Source organism: Delphinus delphis, chromosome 3 (genome assembly GCF_949987515.2).
Source record: "Delphinus delphis chromosome 3, mDelDel1.2, whole genome shotgun sequence".
Lineage (NCBI taxonomy): Eukaryota > Metazoa > Chordata > Mammalia > Artiodactyla > Delphinidae > Delphinus > Delphinus delphis.
In genome coordinates, this window is record NC_082685.1 from 81906910 (window position 1) to 81925821 (window position 18912).

The 18912-nt window shown below is 43.9% G+C and overlaps 1 protein-coding gene across 3 annotated transcripts in view; it reads right to left on the bottom strand.

Moving 5' to 3' along the window:
• MCC (MCC regulator of WNT signaling pathway) overlaps nt 1-18912 on the bottom strand; it is a 463984-nt gene that overhangs the window by 102172 nt on the left and 342900 nt on the right. For all 3 annotated transcript variants that reach the window (XM_060009025.1, XM_069540594.1, XM_060009026.1), the window contains one exon: nt 11178-11291. In XM_060009025.1, the coding sequence (XP_059865008.1) occupies nt 11178-11291 (114 nt within the window). The remainder of the gene's footprint in view (nt 1-11177; nt 11292-18912) is intronic.

The window sequence follows — 18912 nt, forward strand, 5'->3', positions numbered from 1 at the left end:
AAGTTGCATGCTGTCACTTCACCTGACTGAGGGTCCTGATGAGACTGCCCTCCAGTTCCTGCTACCTCTATCCCCAGAGCTTTCTTCCCAAGTTCTTTTATGGCTGCTCATTTTTTCCTTTTTACCAATTCATTCCTTTTTTGCTGAAGTTTGCTAGGGTATGTTTCAGCCACTTTTCAAGCAAATAATCCTAAATTGTATGACACCATTTCTTACCTGGCTGGTTATCTGCACACATAATGTTTTCCAATATCCTTTCCTACTAGACTATAAACTCCGGGAAGGCAGGGGCGAGGTGTTTTCATGACTTCGCCCTAGCACCTGGCACACAGCCTGGTTCGCTGTGGGTGACCTAGGCGTGCGATGGGATGAATAAATTGCTGCGTTTCAAGAAGCCGAGGAGCTTCCCTTGCTCAGCATTTGAAGGATTAAGAAGCAGCAGATGCTATAAAAACATTTTTGCATCTTGAGTTTAAATCCTAAGGAACCTGTTCATCTTCACTTCTCTCCCTCCTCCTCAACCCCCAACCAGTCATTGTACAGTTAATCTCATTTACATAATAATAGAACACTAGTCAGTGACAGAACAAGGAGTCAAGCTTCTGCCCCTGTCTACTGCGTTCAGTCCTGATTAATTTCCTGTCCAGCGGAGGAATTTTAACTTCATTTTCGGCAAGGTTTTCCTAATGCCAAGAGCCACACGTACTTGCCAGCTTTGGACTTTCAGGGCTGGGGGCAGGCGGGCAAGGTAAGGCTTCTCACCCACCACGTCCAATTTCCTCCCCGTTCCTAAATCTGCCAGGCTTCCAATGGTGTAACCCAGAAGCTACCGGGCAGGGACACAAAGCCTTCAAAACAGACTGCTACCTGAAACAGAAGTACTCAACAAAGTATGATAAATACGTTGGTATAAATCACGGCAGGGACCATACCTATGAACAGCAGCTTGATCACTATGAATATAGTAACTTCCTGGGAGCTGCTCAGAGCTCCAGAAATAAGACTGGAGAGGAACCTGTACCACAGACCTTTGTGAGATCGTGACTTTCAGAGAAACAGTGACGTGAACTTCTGTTCTTACTGACAACCCAAAACATCAAATAACCTCCACTCAAATTGTGTATGTGAGTGTGTGTGTGCACATGTGCACGCGTGCACCTGCATGTGTGTAGTATGTGTATGTGCGTATGTAGCTGACACTCTCACGAAGGTCACCAGTTCCAGATCTTACAATAGTTATGAGATGATGCCCGGTCTGACCTTGATCTTGTGGATGCCATGACTCCTACTACTTTGTCATCTTGCTGGTTCCTGCTCTGGGGTTTCCCATATTCAGTTCTCTAGGGCTATAAACTGCTGTGAAACGCTTCCCCTTACAAACTCCACAAGCTCTCATTTTCCCTGAAATTCCCCACTTATTCCTCCTCCTTCAGTCTTTACAGGTCAACAGGCCGCCACCACCACCAAGGCAGACAAGAAACTGCAAAATCCACTTAAAAATGAAGATGCATAAGTGTTTATTCAAGAGAAAGACACAGGATCAACTGATAAACACCAAGCCCACTCTAGGTGTCCCTGTTGGCTGTTAGGAGCTATCTGAGAGGTGAGCTCCTGTGGGGCTGCCTGGCTTGCAGGGAGATCAGATGGTTGGTACCCAGATAACCAGAGCATGAGAGCTGGTGTCGTACCATCTTCCCCCTGCCTCTAACTGGAAAGTCCGCCTGGAGGGCATGAGTATGAACAAGACTCAACAGGAAGCCCGATAATTCAGTCAGACAGAACAGCGCTTGCAGCTGAAAGGATAAAAAAGATTCATAATGTCTATTTGGAACTTAGGAGTTCATCTGGGAGTAGCAACAAGAACGTCTTAGAGGAAAAAACTTCTCAGCTGAAGGCAAAGGTTACATTCCTATATTTTTCCATATGTATGTTTTTTCACAATGGTGGGAAGCCTCTATAATTGAATACTTCCTCTAAATAATAGATATATCTTGATTTCCTAAACTATGATACGGTGCTAGGTGCCATAGGGAGGGTCACTATGACACCTACCTTGAAGGGAAATGTGGTCGCAGCTTCCAAGCAGACTCCTCTGCTGGTGCGTAAGAAACATGGACAGAATTGGAGGGGTGAGGGAGAAGAAGAGATGATAGAATGGTGCCCTGGAGATTCTTTCCCCAGTGAAAAGAGAATACTGGAAAATAATTATCGAAACTCCTAGCCTCCAGATCAATGAATGACTGAGAAGACATAGCTCATAGCTGATTTGATGTTACAAACCAAAATCCCCTTGAGGTATCTCATTAAACACGCTTCACCCATTCCATGCACACTCATCATGCCCGGCCAAAGCTGAGCGGAAGCGTTGCTCTCCAAGCTGAATGAAGAAACCCCTTGAGCTTTTCCAAGCTGTGGTGCCAGGAGAAGTGCATCAATTCCCACAAGTGCAACAGTGCAGGATGAAACAAGCCATCATCTGCAGGAGCCTAAAGAACTCAAAAAACCACTCTTGTTAAACAGCTCCCATTAACCTGCACAAGACCAAGCCCAGGAATGGGGCACATCAACGTGTTAAAAGTGGCAGATGAGTGGGGAGCACCCAGGACAGACAAAGCCATAATCTGTGAGCAATCAGTGCCTTCCTGCCCTGGCGGCCTCCCACACAAGCAGGACTGGCCTATTAAAATGAGGCCCAGTTCAAGTATCACACTGCCCATGCCTCTCACTAACCCGAGTTTCCGAGAGCATTTTTTAACCCAGGAGGCTATGTGATTTCCGGTATTCTGTTTCACAAGGACACAGGCTAGGTCAAGCTGTATACGGCACCTCCATATGAGAGTCACTTATGGGCAGGTATTCCAGTAAAGCCTCATTTAAGAAGGTAATATAACAATGACAACCAAACAGGACAAAGAGTATCACTCCTATTACCACTTAACGTTTGCACAAATTTTTCAATTTTAAGTTACAACTTTAAGTACATTATAGAAAATTTTAAAGAATGATAAAAAGACATCCACTTTTTCATAATCCATTAACAAGATCCTTTTTCAAATGGTGTTCATTTTTCTCCAGTATTTTCTTATGTATGTGGGGCACCGCCAGGACCACCGTAAGGGATGCACATCTCATAAGCATGAGCACCCTGGTGGCAGCCTGCAGAGGCGTTTACCAAGACCCTGGTTCACCTCCATCCATGCACGTGGAGGAATATTTCTCCTCCCCCATGAAGCTGAATAAGGCCATGTGACTTGCTCGTCCAGCAAGATATGAGTGAATATACACCATTTTTGCCTAGAAGCCTTTAAGCGCTTCTGCAGGCTTTCCCATATTCTCTTCCCCTGGGCAACACTCCAGAGAGTAGAGGCTATCAGCTTGGGAGGCTGGGTGAGGACAATGCAGCAGAGTTTCCTACCAGTTCCAGTGAGCTCCCAGCAAGAAGCCAAAAAATAAACCTTTGATAATTTAAGCCACTGAACGTTTGGGGTTATTTGTTATCATTGCATATCCTGATGATACAACCACTTTATAGATGAAAACAGAGCAAATGCACAGGGACTATTTATTAAAACCCAGATAGCGAACAGAATGCTCTGCAAAGCCCTCAGAGTCCTGTGTATGCCATCAGGGGGCTGAGGCTGTTGTAGCCACAGCCTTCTCGCCTCTACTCCCTTCCAGCTCCCTGAGCTGTGGGCTGAACTCCTCCTTACCATTTACCTAAAGACCTCAAGTGGCATCAGAGTGATCCCCCCTTGGTCTCTTACCCTGAACCACCTCTGGTGAACTCCAGGAAACATGAACATTATGCCTTACAATACCAGAGGAGAGTTAGGAAACCCCAATAGCTCTCTCCCCAACCCCCTGGGAGCACCGAAATAGAAAAGCAGACATAAGGGGGTATAAAGCAGGAAATTCTAAGTCCCTCCAGCTCCCATCAAGCCAGCTTTAGCTACCAAAGTCAATTACTCAGCAACAACTTTCTGAACAGAAAGCAATGGCAGCTTCTTCTAGCAAAACTTGCAGATGAGGGATTACTTTCGCCTCCTTGCTGTATAGAAACATCTCACAAAATTTCAGCTGAGCAAAATAAGAAATGGTCTTAAACAACATGCTACTGCTTTTTTTTTCTTCTATTATTACAGAGAATTTTACCCAGGGTCCTCCAACCTATACTGCATTTTTGACTGATCCTACAGTACAGCAAAGCCAGAAAGCCTGGGCTTGCAGCATCTTGCCTGCCATGAATTTCTGGAGGTCACTATCATTAGGAAGCTGGATTTCTCCTGCAACTACAGACTTTCAGTTTGACAGGCAAAGAAAAAAAAAAAAAAAGATTGGGATTAGATAGGACGGAATTTTGCTTTTCCTGAATTTCATCTGGAGCTTAATATATACCCTGAGCTTTTTCTCTAGGTTTCCACTCTCTTATCATGATGATGAAGCAAATTTAAAATCTATATAAATACTTGTCTCAAGCCACATAAAGGAGCGAAACTGCCTATGTGCAAAAATGTTCAATAAAAGCAAGAAATATCATCATTACAACCACTAAGAATAAAACCCTTTAGGCTCATCTCTGCAATTGGTGCAATCCAGGGATAAAGCTGTGAGTCAGCCTTGAGACAGACTGGCCTGAGAACTTGAGCCCTTGTTGGAAAAACCCTGTGTAATGCGGTGATGCTAAGAAGCTTTATGGCTTTGTTAATGTTCTTCACTGGGTTTTATCTTATTCCACAGAGGCCACTGATCTTTAATCATCACATTAGTCTCAGCTGTCAAACCTAAGGGTATTATAAACTCCATTCTTGAAAAATGCAATGCCATCATTCATTCGTTAACCCTCTCAACCATCGTGGGAAGAGGGTCGGCACCACTCCCTTTTAAAATACGCTAAGAAGTTACGCTACTTTCTCAGGGTCACACTGGATGGATCACAAGTAATACCACCCAGGATATTTCTACCCTCATTCGAAGTCCTTGCCCAGGTTCTCCTGAGGGGTAGGGTGGGGAACCAAGCCAACTAAACAAAGAGGCTCAGCACAAATGGAAACGTCATTGACAAAACAAAACAGCTAGAGCACTGTACGGAAGAGTATAAACAAATACGGAAGGAATGGGGGGAGGGAGATCCTGGCAAAGAGAAGGCATCCATACTACCTCTGTAAGTATCTCATACAAGAGAAAGATTAAAGAAAACACTCTCTCCGTTACATTTAATGAAAACTATATTTGTCTTTTTCCTAAAAGTCAAGGCGTAGAAAATTCAGAACACTTGCTATCTAAAGATAGAGAGCTTAGAAACAGAAGGTGTACTGTATTACTACTGACCAATTTCAAAGGGGCTCAGAAGCTTGTTCTGATATATCTCCTTCTGTAGTACTTTTTAAAAATGCAGTTACTGAAAATAATTGTTGGTATTAAACGCAAAGAAAATATGCTGAAAGCATCAAATCGGTACCGTATATAACCTTTGCCACTTTCCCACCAGGCTGTTCCCCCAGAAGGTGTTTAGTGTTGGTGCAAATCGCATGCGCAGGTCTGAGCATCTGTTTGATTTGGGAGGGTAGATGCTTAAACCAAATTAACCTGTGCCCTATTCCCCACCCTCTTTGAGATCCCCAGGGCAGCCCGGGCAGCTTAAAAAGCAATACAGGACTAGTACAGCTATGGATTCCCACGAAACCTAGATTCATACCCTGACTTCAGGTGCTTTCTAGCTCCATCATCTCAGGCAAGATATTCAAATTCCCTAAACCTTCATCTCAGGCAAGATATTCAAATTCCCTAAACCTTCATTTGTAAATGGGAACGTTAAGGTTTTCTCATCACAGGTCATTATGAGAACTCAGTGAGATAAAGCATGCGGAATGCTTGCTCTACTGCCTGGCACAAAACAGAGCTAAAGAAGTGTGGCGATCATCACTACTGTAGGCTAATAGTGGCACTCTTCATCAGATCCCCCAGGAAGCTGTGATGGACAGACTCCAAGTTGACCATATGATCCCTGTGTCTCCTTGGTGTGATTACCATCTCACTGAATCTGGGTGGGACGTGTGACTGCCTTTAACTAACACAATGTGGCAAAGGTGATGGGATGTCTCTCCCATAATTGCATTACATTATATAAGACTGTCTTGCCAGAAGATTTATTCTAGTATCTTTCTCTCCATTGCTGGCTTTGAGGAAGCAAGCTGCCATGAATTCTACAACCACAGAGAAATTCTGCTAATGACGTGAGTGAGCCTGGAGGTGAACTCTTTCCCTGTTGAGTGTCCAGACGAGCGTGCAGCTCTGCCCACACCTTGACGGCAAACTTGCAGAGGACCTAGTTAAGCCATGCCTGGGATCCTGATGCACAGGAGATAATAAATGTGTAAGATAATAAATGTGTGTTGTTTTAAGCCAGTAAATTTGGGGCAATTTGTTACGCAGCAGTAGGATACAAATACAGAAGCACTTTGCCTTCCCTATCACATTGGTATTGGGGATCCTTTACTTAGCTCTTCCCTTCCAATCACTATTAAAACTCCACCGACTTTTGCCCATGTATAATGAGCCTTCTTCTATTCAACTAGTTCTAGTATCACCATTAATAATTACTCGACAGATTATGAAGCTCTCTTTGATTATTTCTGATGAACAAAAGCACCATTTATATTTTACATTTTCATCATAGCTCTGTAATATTTAGAGAGCTGGCAAAACTTACTAAAGCCACAGACTATACATTTATACACAAACTTGCTCTTCCACCATCTGGTAAAGCCTCAAACACGAATCACTTACCAAGGCATGTAACAGAGAAAGCACGGCACAGACACTTCCTTGCATAAATCTCATCTTTATAAAAGGTATAAGCCTGGCAAGACTAACCTTTTTTTTTCATGTTCTTTCCTGGGTCCCAGTATCTGAACTGGGAAGACATTTCCAGTGAAAGGAAGAGTAATTTTTAAGTATATTTACTGTAAGTATACAAGCAAGAGAGTCAACTAATGGTACTGTGATGTAACCATCAGGGGTAAAACCAGCCAACAAAATTATTACATGAGATTATCTTGACCATAAGTTAAGTCAAAAGGGAGCTGAATCAATCCCTGACACAGCAGACAAAAAGTTTCCCATTCTCCTCTTATCATCCTCTGCACAAGCTGCTCTGTCTTTGAGACTTAAATTTTAACAAAAACCTTCCTGGTCATCTTTTAAAATCCAAGACTGGGGTACATGCCAGCTTCCAGTTAAAAGCACTCACAATTTCTTTTTCCTAAAAGAAACATTCTCACCAATCAGGACTATTAACAATGGCTGGCTTTACACCAGCTTAACACCATTCTATTTTTTCTTTAATGAAAAAATAACTACTTTCTCAAAAAACACCTTAAGAAACAACAACAAAGCATTTAGAAAAGTTTTAATTCACCAGAGTCCAGTATAAATATTATAATGCTGCCTTTCCAGTTTTTTCTATCACATTTTTGTTACTTTTATGATCAGAAGGAAAATGTAAAGTTTTCATCCAAGTAAAAATTGAAAATTTCTGTCTCTGTAACATCCTGTATGAGGAAAGAACACTGGTAGCCTTGTCTTGGCTCTGGGGCTGGCTGCTCATTTGACCTTGGGTAAGCAAGTTAACCTCTCTGGGTTGCCTGTCAAATGTGGAAGTAGATGATCTCAACTACAAAGGGTCTTTCCTCTCTACTCAAACAGTCTAAGATTATGAAACATGAGTTTTCAAAACCTGCCATAGGTCATTCTAGACCAGTGACTGGGGCAGCCTCGTTCTTTTAATCTCTCTGAATTCCCACACAAATATAGAGAACCTACACATCAAAAGCAAATGCTTAGAGATAAGGTATCCTCCTGAACAACAAAACAGAAGCAGGTAGGGACAAACCAACAGCATCCACAAGACCTAAATGGTGTCTGTGTGGGCAGAAGCAGAGGGAAGAAACAAGACTGAGGGACCCGACAACTGGAAAACCTCAGAACAGCCAGTAAGTATACACGGGAAAGTGAGAAGGGCCAACTGGGAGGGGTTTTGCCTGAGCCAAGAGTGAGTGAGCAAGGGGCCCACAGTAAGATCTGAAGGGGCTAAGGCAGCTAGTCCCTATGAACTTTCAAGACCGGCCCTAGGACTCTGCCAGGAGGAGAAACTGCTGGGAGTAGGATCAAAATTGAACAGGATGGGGTAATAGAGACAAGGGAAAGAACAGATCGAGATAGAAGCAGGTGAGGGGAACAGAGCCAGGAAGTGTCGGAAAGCAGGTTGCCATATTCGTGAATACAAGGAAGCTCTATGAACTTAAAAAGGCCATGTTCAACTCTGCCTCCTAAAGGTTCAAAGAAACTATTTTTCACATAAAAATGAAAAACAGAACAGTATTGAGGGCAAATCCCACATAAAGGTACAAGAAAGAAGAATGAAAAAAAGGGGAGAATAACATCCCTATAAACCATGAAAGCATGCCACAAAATAGAGAACCTCTCTCCTCACAAAAAGTCCCAAACAGTAGACTACTATTTCAAAATAAGCTAAAAGACTTGAAAAAGGTGAAATGACATAAAACAGGGGAGAACATAATTCAAAATTAGAAAAACTCAGAAAGAAGGTAATAGAACACACACACACACAAAAGAAATGAAATAAAAATGCAGAAATATATGACTAAGCCAGAAGGCACACTAGGAGGGGATAAATACAACATATAAGGCCTAAGAAAAACAGAAGATGGAGAACAGGAAAAACAAGGTAAACAGGGAGAGATATAAAGGATTTGAGATAGTGACAGATACGGAAGACAGGCAAAGAAGATCAAAGATATACATAATAAGCATCCTTGAAGAAAAAGAAAAGGCAAGGGAACAAAACTAATATTAAACACTATAATTAGAAAAAACTTCTCTGAAATTAAAAAAAAGATTACAAAATATAATCAAAAGAAAACACAGCAAACATGAGAATATCAAACCAGAACGATTAAGAGTTACTCTAGCAAAATTACTGGAAGGAAGTAAAGAAGGGAGGGAAGAAAGAGAGAGAGAGAGAAAGTTGTATTATTAACAGACTTTGAGAGCAACACTCTATGCCAAAATAGAATAAAGAAACATATTCAAGTAAAGAAAAGATGAGTCAAGGGTTTTATAGCCAGCAAGAATGCCTTTCAAGTAAGAAGGGCAGAGACACATTGTTATTAACAAGCAGAAAGTTGGTGAAGGTTATTCCCATGAGTCCTCCCTGAGGAAATCTACTAGAAAATAGCTTCCGGCATTAAACAAACAAACAGAGGGATATTGACATAAAGACCATGGTAAACATGAAATATATAATTTACTTGTAGAAGACTAAATGAGGACTAAAAGAAAGTCTAAGATGTAATGGCCATAGGGTCAGGCAGTATGGATATAGTACAGTTGCAAAAAACTGGGGGAATGAGGAAAGTATAATGGAAAAAAAACTTTAAAAAATTCTTCTCAGTAACTGTATTTGTTATGATAGTATTAATGTTATTATTTTGAGACTGATTGTATATAATATGGAAGGAAGCAAATGAGTAATTATGGAATATTCTTATCCAATCATCCTCTGTAAACTTCAGAACCAAGATGTTTAGTGTGAAAAGAAAGGATATACAAATAAAATACAGAAGCTAAGTAAAAGAACCCTGTAGTCTGAATTTAAATTGGAGAAATTATTATGAGCTCCTAAGGTATTTTATCTTAAAATGTATACATACATACATATGTGGATAAATAAATAAGTAAATAAAGAATTTCCTGGCTATGTTTATAGAAGAGGCCTAAAAATAATGACCAAACTAGAAGCAATAAGCACCCTTAGCACCCAGATTGCAGTCTGGAAATACCATTTTCTACAGAGAAAAACCAAGGCTACATGGAGAATGCTTAATTCCAGTTTTGGAGTGAGAAATGTACTGGATGAGCCTGGAGTAAGTACTAGGCTCCTGTCAAAAGACTCAGGAGCCAACTTGAAGAGGTTCTTACTGGCCAAAATTAGTATACTTTGAGTTTCTACAAGGAAAATAATTACAAAGGACTGAAACCCAAATATGTTAAAATCCCTAAGTTCATCATATTTTAAAAAGTAACTGGGGACTTTCAGAGGATCATAAATAATTCATTATCTTGAAAAATGTTAAATAAATCAAAAGCATGAAGCAATGATTCTGCTTTTCCTCCGTGAACTATACCATTGTTTCAATACATCATAGATGATGGGAAATGTCTCTATAAAAGCACTTCAATTAATAACTGAGAAAGAAATGGTAGAACTAAAATATCATGATTTTGTAAAGTCTTGATGAATCAGTGAACCTGGGCACTGAGTATCAAGAAAGCTGCTAACGGGCTTCCCTGGTGGCGCAGTGGTTGAGAGTCCGCCTGCCGATGCAGAGGATACGGGTTCGTGCCCCGGTCTGGGAGGATCCCACATGCTGCGCAGCGGCTGTGCCCGTGAGCCATGACCGCTGGACCTGCAGGTCCGGAGCCTGTGCTCCGCAGCGGGAGAGGCCGCAGCAGTGAGAGGCCCGCGTACCGCAAAAAAAAAAAAAAAAAAAAAAAAAAAAGATAGCTGCTAACATCTCAGAAGGCAAGACAACCAGATACTATGTGCTTCCCAGTGGAAAAACAAATACCCTCTACAGTCTTGCCAGAGGGACTGGCCATGAATCTGACTGGTCCTCTGGATCCAAGGCCATTCTGCAGGGAATACAGGGGACAGAGGAACATGCCGAACTGCACCATGGGTGAACAATCAGCAACATCTGGACTGTGGGAAACTCCACAGGTCAAATGGCCAGCTTTTAAAAGACTAAGTATAAAGCCAATAAAGAACGGAGGGAAAACCTGTGGATTAAGAGATTCAAAGGAAACACGTAATTTTTAAACAGGCAAGACAAAACTCCACTGTCTAGGGACATACAAACTCCAGCGATAAACCGTAAAGAAACAGAAAATATGACCATAAAAGCCATGTGGGGAGGAAAAGTGGGATTGGGATGGGACATAAGGAGGCACTTCTGGGATGACTGTCAGGTTCTAATTCTTGACCTGGACAGTGGTCATGAGGGGGTCTGCTCATCAAACCGTCATTTGTTTTGTGGAGATTTCCATATGTTTCATCTTAAAAAATAAAGCAAAAAGAACCTTTCCAGACCCCTTACCTGTGCCTTGGCCAATTTCTTTTCCAGAAGGTCCCGTTCCCGCTCCGTTTGCTGCAGACGTTTATTAAGCTCCACTATATCTCCCTTGAGTGATGCCAGGGCTGCCAAGTGAAGCTGCAGTTATGGGAAGAAAGGAGCACAAGGTTAGACCCTTCGGCAGAAACTCATTTCCTTCCCTTCATTTCCTGTAATTAGTGTGATCGCATAAAAATAGGTATCATCTACGATGGGACATTGGGTGATATTAATCTCAGGGGACAATGGACAGAAATCAGGTGTGTCACAGGCAAGCTGGATTATCTGGTCACCCTCAATGTAACAGGGAGAACACTGTTATGTGTGGGCAGTAGGACCTACTTTTGGATTGTCTAATAAAAATAGAGAGGAAAGCTGCTCATTCTAAGGGCTTTCTCCGAGTTACTCAGCAAGGATGAGATTAAGAGCTGGTGTGGACTGCCTGATTCTCAAGAAGCAAGGAAAAGGCAGGACCAAATTAGCTTTTACCTTTGGGAAAATATGCGAGTTGAATGGGGCAATTCAATTTTTTTCAATTCAATCACCCATACTGCCGCATGTCCAGACGGACCAAAAGGCTGAGAATTAAGAAAAAAAAATGGGAGAGCTCATTGTTTCCGATGTTCTCCTCCTCAAGTTGATGCATTAATTTTCTTGCCAGCTCCTCCTTCCTCATTGTTCCCCAGACAGACTAGATTGACCAGATGATGATGCTTCTGTGCAAGCAGGCCTCTCAGAAACAGAACCGGAACTCTGATAAATTATGCTATGGCGAGAGAAACCAAGAATGCATCGCTATACCTTTCCCCAGCCAACTCTCTCAGGGGAAGTGGAGCAAGAAAGAACGTTCTTCAGCAGATTAACAAGCGTATCACGCACTTCCAGGATCTCAACCCGCTCAGCTTTCAGGTTCTGCACATGGAGCCTGGGATGCACACATGTCTACCACACATGTGCCCGCTGTGGCTTTGCAGGTGGATGGCTGCGACCATCCTTAATATCTGTTCAGCCACGGCTCCTGGAGCAGCACCTTCCAGCCTTCCTTGCCCTCTGAGTCACTACTTCGCTGTCTTCACTGTCAATCCCAGGTGGAGCTCAGACCATCCCTGAGCTGAATTCCACATGACACTTGGGTGAGTGATGCCAATCAGAGCAAACCCTCCCTCTTTATAGGGTTTCTGTATAGCGTCTGCCAAGAGGATGTAAAGTAAGAAGTAAATAAATTTGATCTTTCAAGATGTACACAGTGCAGCGGCACACAACCCCACTTTGAAGATTTTAATTTCAGGTTTAGAAAGATGCGCTTTTCTGCAGCCTGCCCCTCCACACTGCGTGGAGGCTGGGAGGCTTGGGGGAGGGTGAGTAGGCGAGAAGGAGACATAGGGCAGGGGCTAGGGTTTCAAAGCGGTTGTTTGTGAGACTATCACAGCAGTGACTGGGACTTCACTTAACTGCATCGGGGCTGCAAACCAACAGATCAACAGCCGATTTGCAATCAGGAATGCTTGTAATTTAAAAAAGGAAATGTCAGGCAATCTGGTGGTATTTGCCTTCTCATGTAGGGCTAGGCCCCTCAGAAAAGGTCACTTTGGGTTTCAGATACAGGGTTTCTGTGATGAATTCTCAGCACAAATACCACAGTGTTCCCATTGTATAATTTTTTGGAGGCAGTTTTGCTCCCAGCGTGGGGAGAGGGACACAAATTCACTCCCTTACATAGCTGGGTTGCCCCTTCTGCCTCTGAACTGTCAATCTGAGAATGTTCCTTTAGCAACAGACACTGTGGTCTGCTATGCTATTATGTCTGGTCTTGGGAGAAGACCCACCACCTGACCTCTGACAGGAAGGATGAAATACATGGAGAGCGGACATGTTCTTTAAGATATATAGGAGCAGAAACAAGGATCCCAACTATGACAGCCTAGACTTGCTTCCTCTCTCATCCATCTCCCATCCTACTTCTGGGGGAAAGGGCTGCCTGCAGGGGGTGGGGGAGAATTCAGGGGAAAAGCTGACAGAGGAGACTATATACTCCATACTGACCTCATGAACTGGGCCAGATGGGGAGACACACAGAGTGGTTATTTCCATCACAGTACAGGGCAGAGGGGTCCAGGCTGGGTCACATCCTATGGAAGACAGCCCTGGGCCCAGACACGATAACACCAGCACTCCGGATTGCCAAAGGATCCATCAGATGTGCTTGTGGGGCAAGTCCCTTTTCTTCCCTGGATGGAAGATGCCTATCTATCAAATATGAATTGATCAGTTTTTCTTTTTGTTTTTTAAATTAATTAATTATATTTATTTTTGGCTGTGTTGGGTCTTTGTTGCTGCGCGCGGGCTTTCTCTAGTTGTGGCGAGTGGGGGCTACTCTTCGTTGCGGTGCGTGGGCTTCTCACTGTGGTGGCTTCTCTTGTTGTGGAGCTCGGGCTCCAGGCACGCAGGCTTCAGTCCTTGTGGCTCACGGGCTCAGTAGTTGTGGCTCGTGGGCTCTAGAGCACAGGCTCAGTAGTTGTGGATCACGGGCTTAGTTGCTCCACGGCATGTGGGATCTTCCCGGACCAGGGCTCGAACCCGTGTCCCCTGCATTGGCAGGTGGATTCTTAACCACTGCGCCACCCGGGAAGCCCCTCAGTTGTTCTTAACTTGAAGATTCCTTAAGAATCTCATGAATGTGTTTGGGCCCTTCTCCTAGAGGAGAGTATAAACTTGGTGCTTATGCATGTGTTCCGCCTAATTAAGATGATGACACACCCCGGAATCCATCTATGAACTCTGAACTAAGAACCATCTAGACTAGACGCCAGCTCTGTGATGCCCCTAAGTTTTGCAGATGGTGTCAAGTGTCATAACCACAGATGTCTGAGTGGAGGAAAGGCCCTCGGCATGTGGCATCTCCCACTTCCACATCTGCGAGTGAGGAATGAAACCCAGAGATTGACCTGCTCACACGAGGTCCCATGGAGAGCCTAGCACCAGAACCAAGGTCACCATGCCCCTTCCTCACTACGCAGTGTTGTATGTGACAGTGATTTTCAGGGTTTTTTTTCCTGTGGATGAAAACTTTACTTAAAATGTTTGCCTCTGATTATAAAAATAATGAGTATGTAACAGAAAAATAAACTGGAAAGTTGGCATTCTAACTTTTTGGTGGTGGCCTTTGGGTGGTTTCAAACTCTTCTGGGATACTTTCCTGTTTAATACTTTTTTTTTTTTTTTAAAGAGAAAGAGGCTTTTGTATTAAAAAAAAAATAAAAGAGTTGTCACAGTGTTTTCTGCAGGTGAAGGCTGTAGCATAAAAACTGTAAACGGTTATTATCTGTCCCTGCTGCATCTTCTTTCCCTGTCCACCAGCAATTCTGATAGAAGGTAAAACTTTAAAAACCAGGTGCAGTATACACTTGTTCCTTAGTGTCACTGACAAGTACTCAGCAGAAGCTAACTACAAAGGTTGGGACGTGCAGTGTGGAAAGAAGTTTGCCCGCAAGTTGAAAGACGTGTTGCTGAGAATGTGTCTGACCAACCCCTCTCTCATTCCCACAACTGAGCACGGGGTGAGTCCTGTTCTCACCGCAAGGAAGAGTGGACACTCCCTGCCAGCTTCAGCTCCGGAGCTCCCCTGTTCCACCTTGTCAATCACCCAGTACTCAAGAGCTGACTGGATCTCCTTCTTTTGGGGTTTCACCCCCCTCATTCTGGCAGACCTGGTGGTATCCCTGCAAATTCAATAGCTAGGGAGTTTTCGAGCAATGCTACAAGTATTATGACAGAACTGTGTAGACCTGTGTCAAGCCCAGCATTAAGAAAATAAGAGAATAGAGGTCTTTCCGGGTAATTTTTAAAAGGAGTGACAGTGGGTTTAAATCCTGGAAAGAAAAATTTACCACAGCAACCAGAACTGTCAACTATCTATAATAGAAAAATTATATTTGCATCATTTTTCAGGATGTCTTTACTTATATTCTGGCTTCTGAAATGTCCTCTACCTTGAGTCAGAGCTTCAGACACATGAACCTCGAAGTACCATTAAAAGACGTTTCACCAACCAAAGAGAGAGAAAATATATGACGTTTGCAGACTGTGCTGGTCTCTTCCCAAACACACTTTTCGCTTCATGCTCAGGAACAAGACCTCGATTTTTCATTGGTCAGACTACTGTTCAGCTAAAATATCCCAGTTCTCAGCCTCCCTTGCAGCTGGAGCTAGGTGTAGCCATGTGACAAAGCTCTAGCCAAGGAGACAGAAGCAAAAATATGTGGAAGTTCTGGGAAAATCTTTTTGAGGGAGGTCATGCTGTTTTTCTCTTCCTCCAGCCTTGCTGCTTGGTATATTAATGTGATGGATGGAGCTCCAGCAGCCATCTTGCTTCAGAAAGATGAGGTCCACACTGTAGGGAGTGGAAGGTGCCTGAATCCCTCACAACCTTGTAGAGCCACCCTACTAGCTTTGGACTGCCTGACTCCAGACTTCTGTAATAGAATAGCAAGAACAGACCTCCGCTGTATACACCACTATTATGTTGTGAGATACTCTGGCAAATGAAGTTGATCTGAGCTTAATTTATAAAGAATCAGATAAACCTGGGTTCATGTCTCATTTATGATACTTGTTAGTGATTTGTCTTTGGACAACTGATTTAACTGGGTTTTTTGTTTTTGTTTTTTGCCGTACGTGGGCCTCTCACTGTTGTGGCCCCTCCCGTTGCGGAGCACAGGCTCCGGACGCATAGGCTCAGCGGCCATGGCTCATGGGCCCAGCCGCTCCGCGGCATGTGGGATCCTCCCAGACCGGAGCACGAACCCGCGTCCCCTGCATCGGCAGGCGGACTCTCAACCACTGCGCCACCAGGGAAGCCCTGGTTTTTTATAAATGGGTGTTTTTGCTGTCGTAAAGGCAAAATGAGATGGCCATCCATAAAATGACCAGCATAGTGTCTGAAACCAAGTAAGCATTCAACAACGTGCATTTCCTCTTTCCCAGCCAGGTTTTAAGTCAGCAAGTTTCAAGTCAACAACCTTCTCAGATGAAGCCTCACTATAGGTAGTGAGAGGTACATTCAGATGAAGAAGTAACACAGTCCTGTCTTGGAGCAGCACACTTCCTGGGGGTTAACAGCACAGGAATGAGAGGCCTTAAGCCTTGGGACTTCAGCAGAAGTCCAAGGCTTAAGGAGCTGACTGTCAAGGCTCTTAATTCTCCGTGAAATTTTAACCCAAGGCCTCAGCAAGGTTGGGATGGGACCATGACGCTTCCTAATACAACTCTGGGTCTAGCACGTGAAGGATATAAATCCACGCATACCTCGTATTTCTGGAGATAAAAGATACTAATTCCCTAGGCTGTTCTGAGCCTGGCTTCACATTCATTTTACAGCGTGTATCCAAAGGAAAAGTAAACCACCTGGAAATTTGGCTTCAAGACAACTGTCAGAATGGTGGCTATTTTTGGATGAAACATTACTTGACTAATATTTCACAGTTCAGCTGGCTGTAAAGACAAGCTCGCGAAGCCTCTGAGAGATAAGGTGTCCGGCTGCCGGGAGCCCGGGTGAGGATCAAGCAGTGCCTTTGTGACGGTCTCTCCTGGTGGCTGCTCCTGGGCTATGTGGCTAGATGTGCTTCCTGTTACCGACTAGCCATGAGACAAAGGGCGTCACGCTTCTTAGGATGCCCTTCTAAGCCAGCAGCCCAATGACTCTAATGAGCCCCCAGGAGCACCACTGTGTACTTATGGTTATAAGATGCTTCTTTATCTTGCTACTACTGGCAATAAAAACAATGGAACAGATGCCGGTGCTTTCCTGATCACTTGGCACCCTCCCCCTCCTATGCGTTATCCCACGGGGTCTCCATCACACCACACCTCCGTGGCCTACAGGGAGGCTATGATTCCCAGTGTGCTGAGGAACAAGTACTCTTCCCAAGGGCCACAGCTGTTGAAGGGGTCCAGAACCAGAATCGAGGCTGCCAAACTCTAGGCCCACCATTTTACTCATCTTTCTGGGACTTGGGTCTGCTCTCTTACAGCACTGCCTTCAAAGGGACCAAAGGCTTCCACAGCCACACCTGAAACAGAGGAATGAGTTCATCCCCAAGTCTCCATCCAGAGACCATGGAATACTAATGGTGACATGGCTGAGCTAGGCTTTTCCGCCTTGTTGGCAGGTAAGCTCACTCAGAGGAAACTGTGCTTGTTCTCTCTCTCCCTGTACTTGGTCTGGCTACCTGAGATGCTCCTGTAGGCCATGCACTGCCAGGGTACCTCTATTTCCCTCCCACCAGTGATGATGGGAATGCCCATCCTGTCCTTCTAAGTGGGCCACTTGCCCTCCAGCTGCAAAGTACACAACATAGTTCTTGCTTATATTTGAGTGAGACAATGGGTAGTGCCAACTGCTTCCACTTAGTGAACTGTTCTCTTCCTTAAAGGGGAAGAAATAAGGGCAACTAACCTTTACTGAACACATATTCTTTTTTTTTTTAGAGACTTAAAAATATTTATTTAAAAATAACATTAATTAACCCACTATATGCTGAACACACACTCAGGCTCTGCACTAAGTGCTTTCTACACTTTACCTAATTCAATCAGCTACAGAGTCCTGCAGAAGAAAGGACACAACCCCAGTGCCAAGCTTTGGGAATATTCTAAGAATTCCAGGCAACTCGATAGTAGTAAATCATAACATTAATAGTTACCATTTGCTGAATGTTTAATGGGTATCAGACACTCGGGCTAAGCACATTTCATGCAGTACCTCATTTAACCCTCACCGCAATGCTATGAGACAGGTATTATCACCTCCTTCTGACCAATGAGGAATCAAGGCACAGAGGAGGGATAGGAAATCAGCCCAAGGGCAGGGAACTGATAAACAGTAGAAGACATATTAACACACACACACTCCATGCTCTAATCTTCTCTGCTATGTGCTTTGCTGGTACTTCCAACTCAACATGCCACTGCCCTCCTGGCTTGCAGGATACACATGTGTGCATGTGTGTGCATGTATGTGGATGGGTGGGAGGATGTGCACACTGGCAGAGGCAGGGACAGGGGGTGAAGCAGAGGGCAGTGGGAGATGGCAGGGCGAGCCCTCCAGTGACAGTGATGAAGCTCGGGGCTGGCGGTGGCTCAGCTCGGTGTCAATTTGGAGACTCTCTTTAACTTTCTGTGCTTTTTCATCTTTTTGAGAAGGGTTTGTACCAGATGGCCCCACCCTGAGTTCTGTGCTTGGGGCTCTTCATACTTTATTTGCCCACTGGTCCCAGAATGGATTTGCTGAAGCCCACTTCCCAAGGAAGCTTCATTTATATACAGAACTGATCAGCAGCAATCTTTCCCCTAGAAATTTAAAAAGCGCTCAGAATCACACAAAACCTTACGGCCGGCGAGGGAATTCAAGAACATCTAGTTCAATTCCTTCGTTGTAAAGGCATTAAACAGACTCAGAAAAACAAGGCTCATCAGATTCAGATTTCCTCATTCCCTATCCAGAGGCTTCCTGCTCTCCCATATGGCAATCCAGGAGCTCCTGGGTAGTGAATAAATGTCTATATCCAGCCTCATCCTTCGAAATAGCAGGAGACATCTGTACACGAGAAAGCAGCCTCATTCAGCTTCCCCTGCAAGACTCCCCACACGCCAGGTGCTCTAATTCAGATACATAAAGAACAAAATCCCTGGCAAAGGGGGAACGTTCCTTGCCAGATGGACA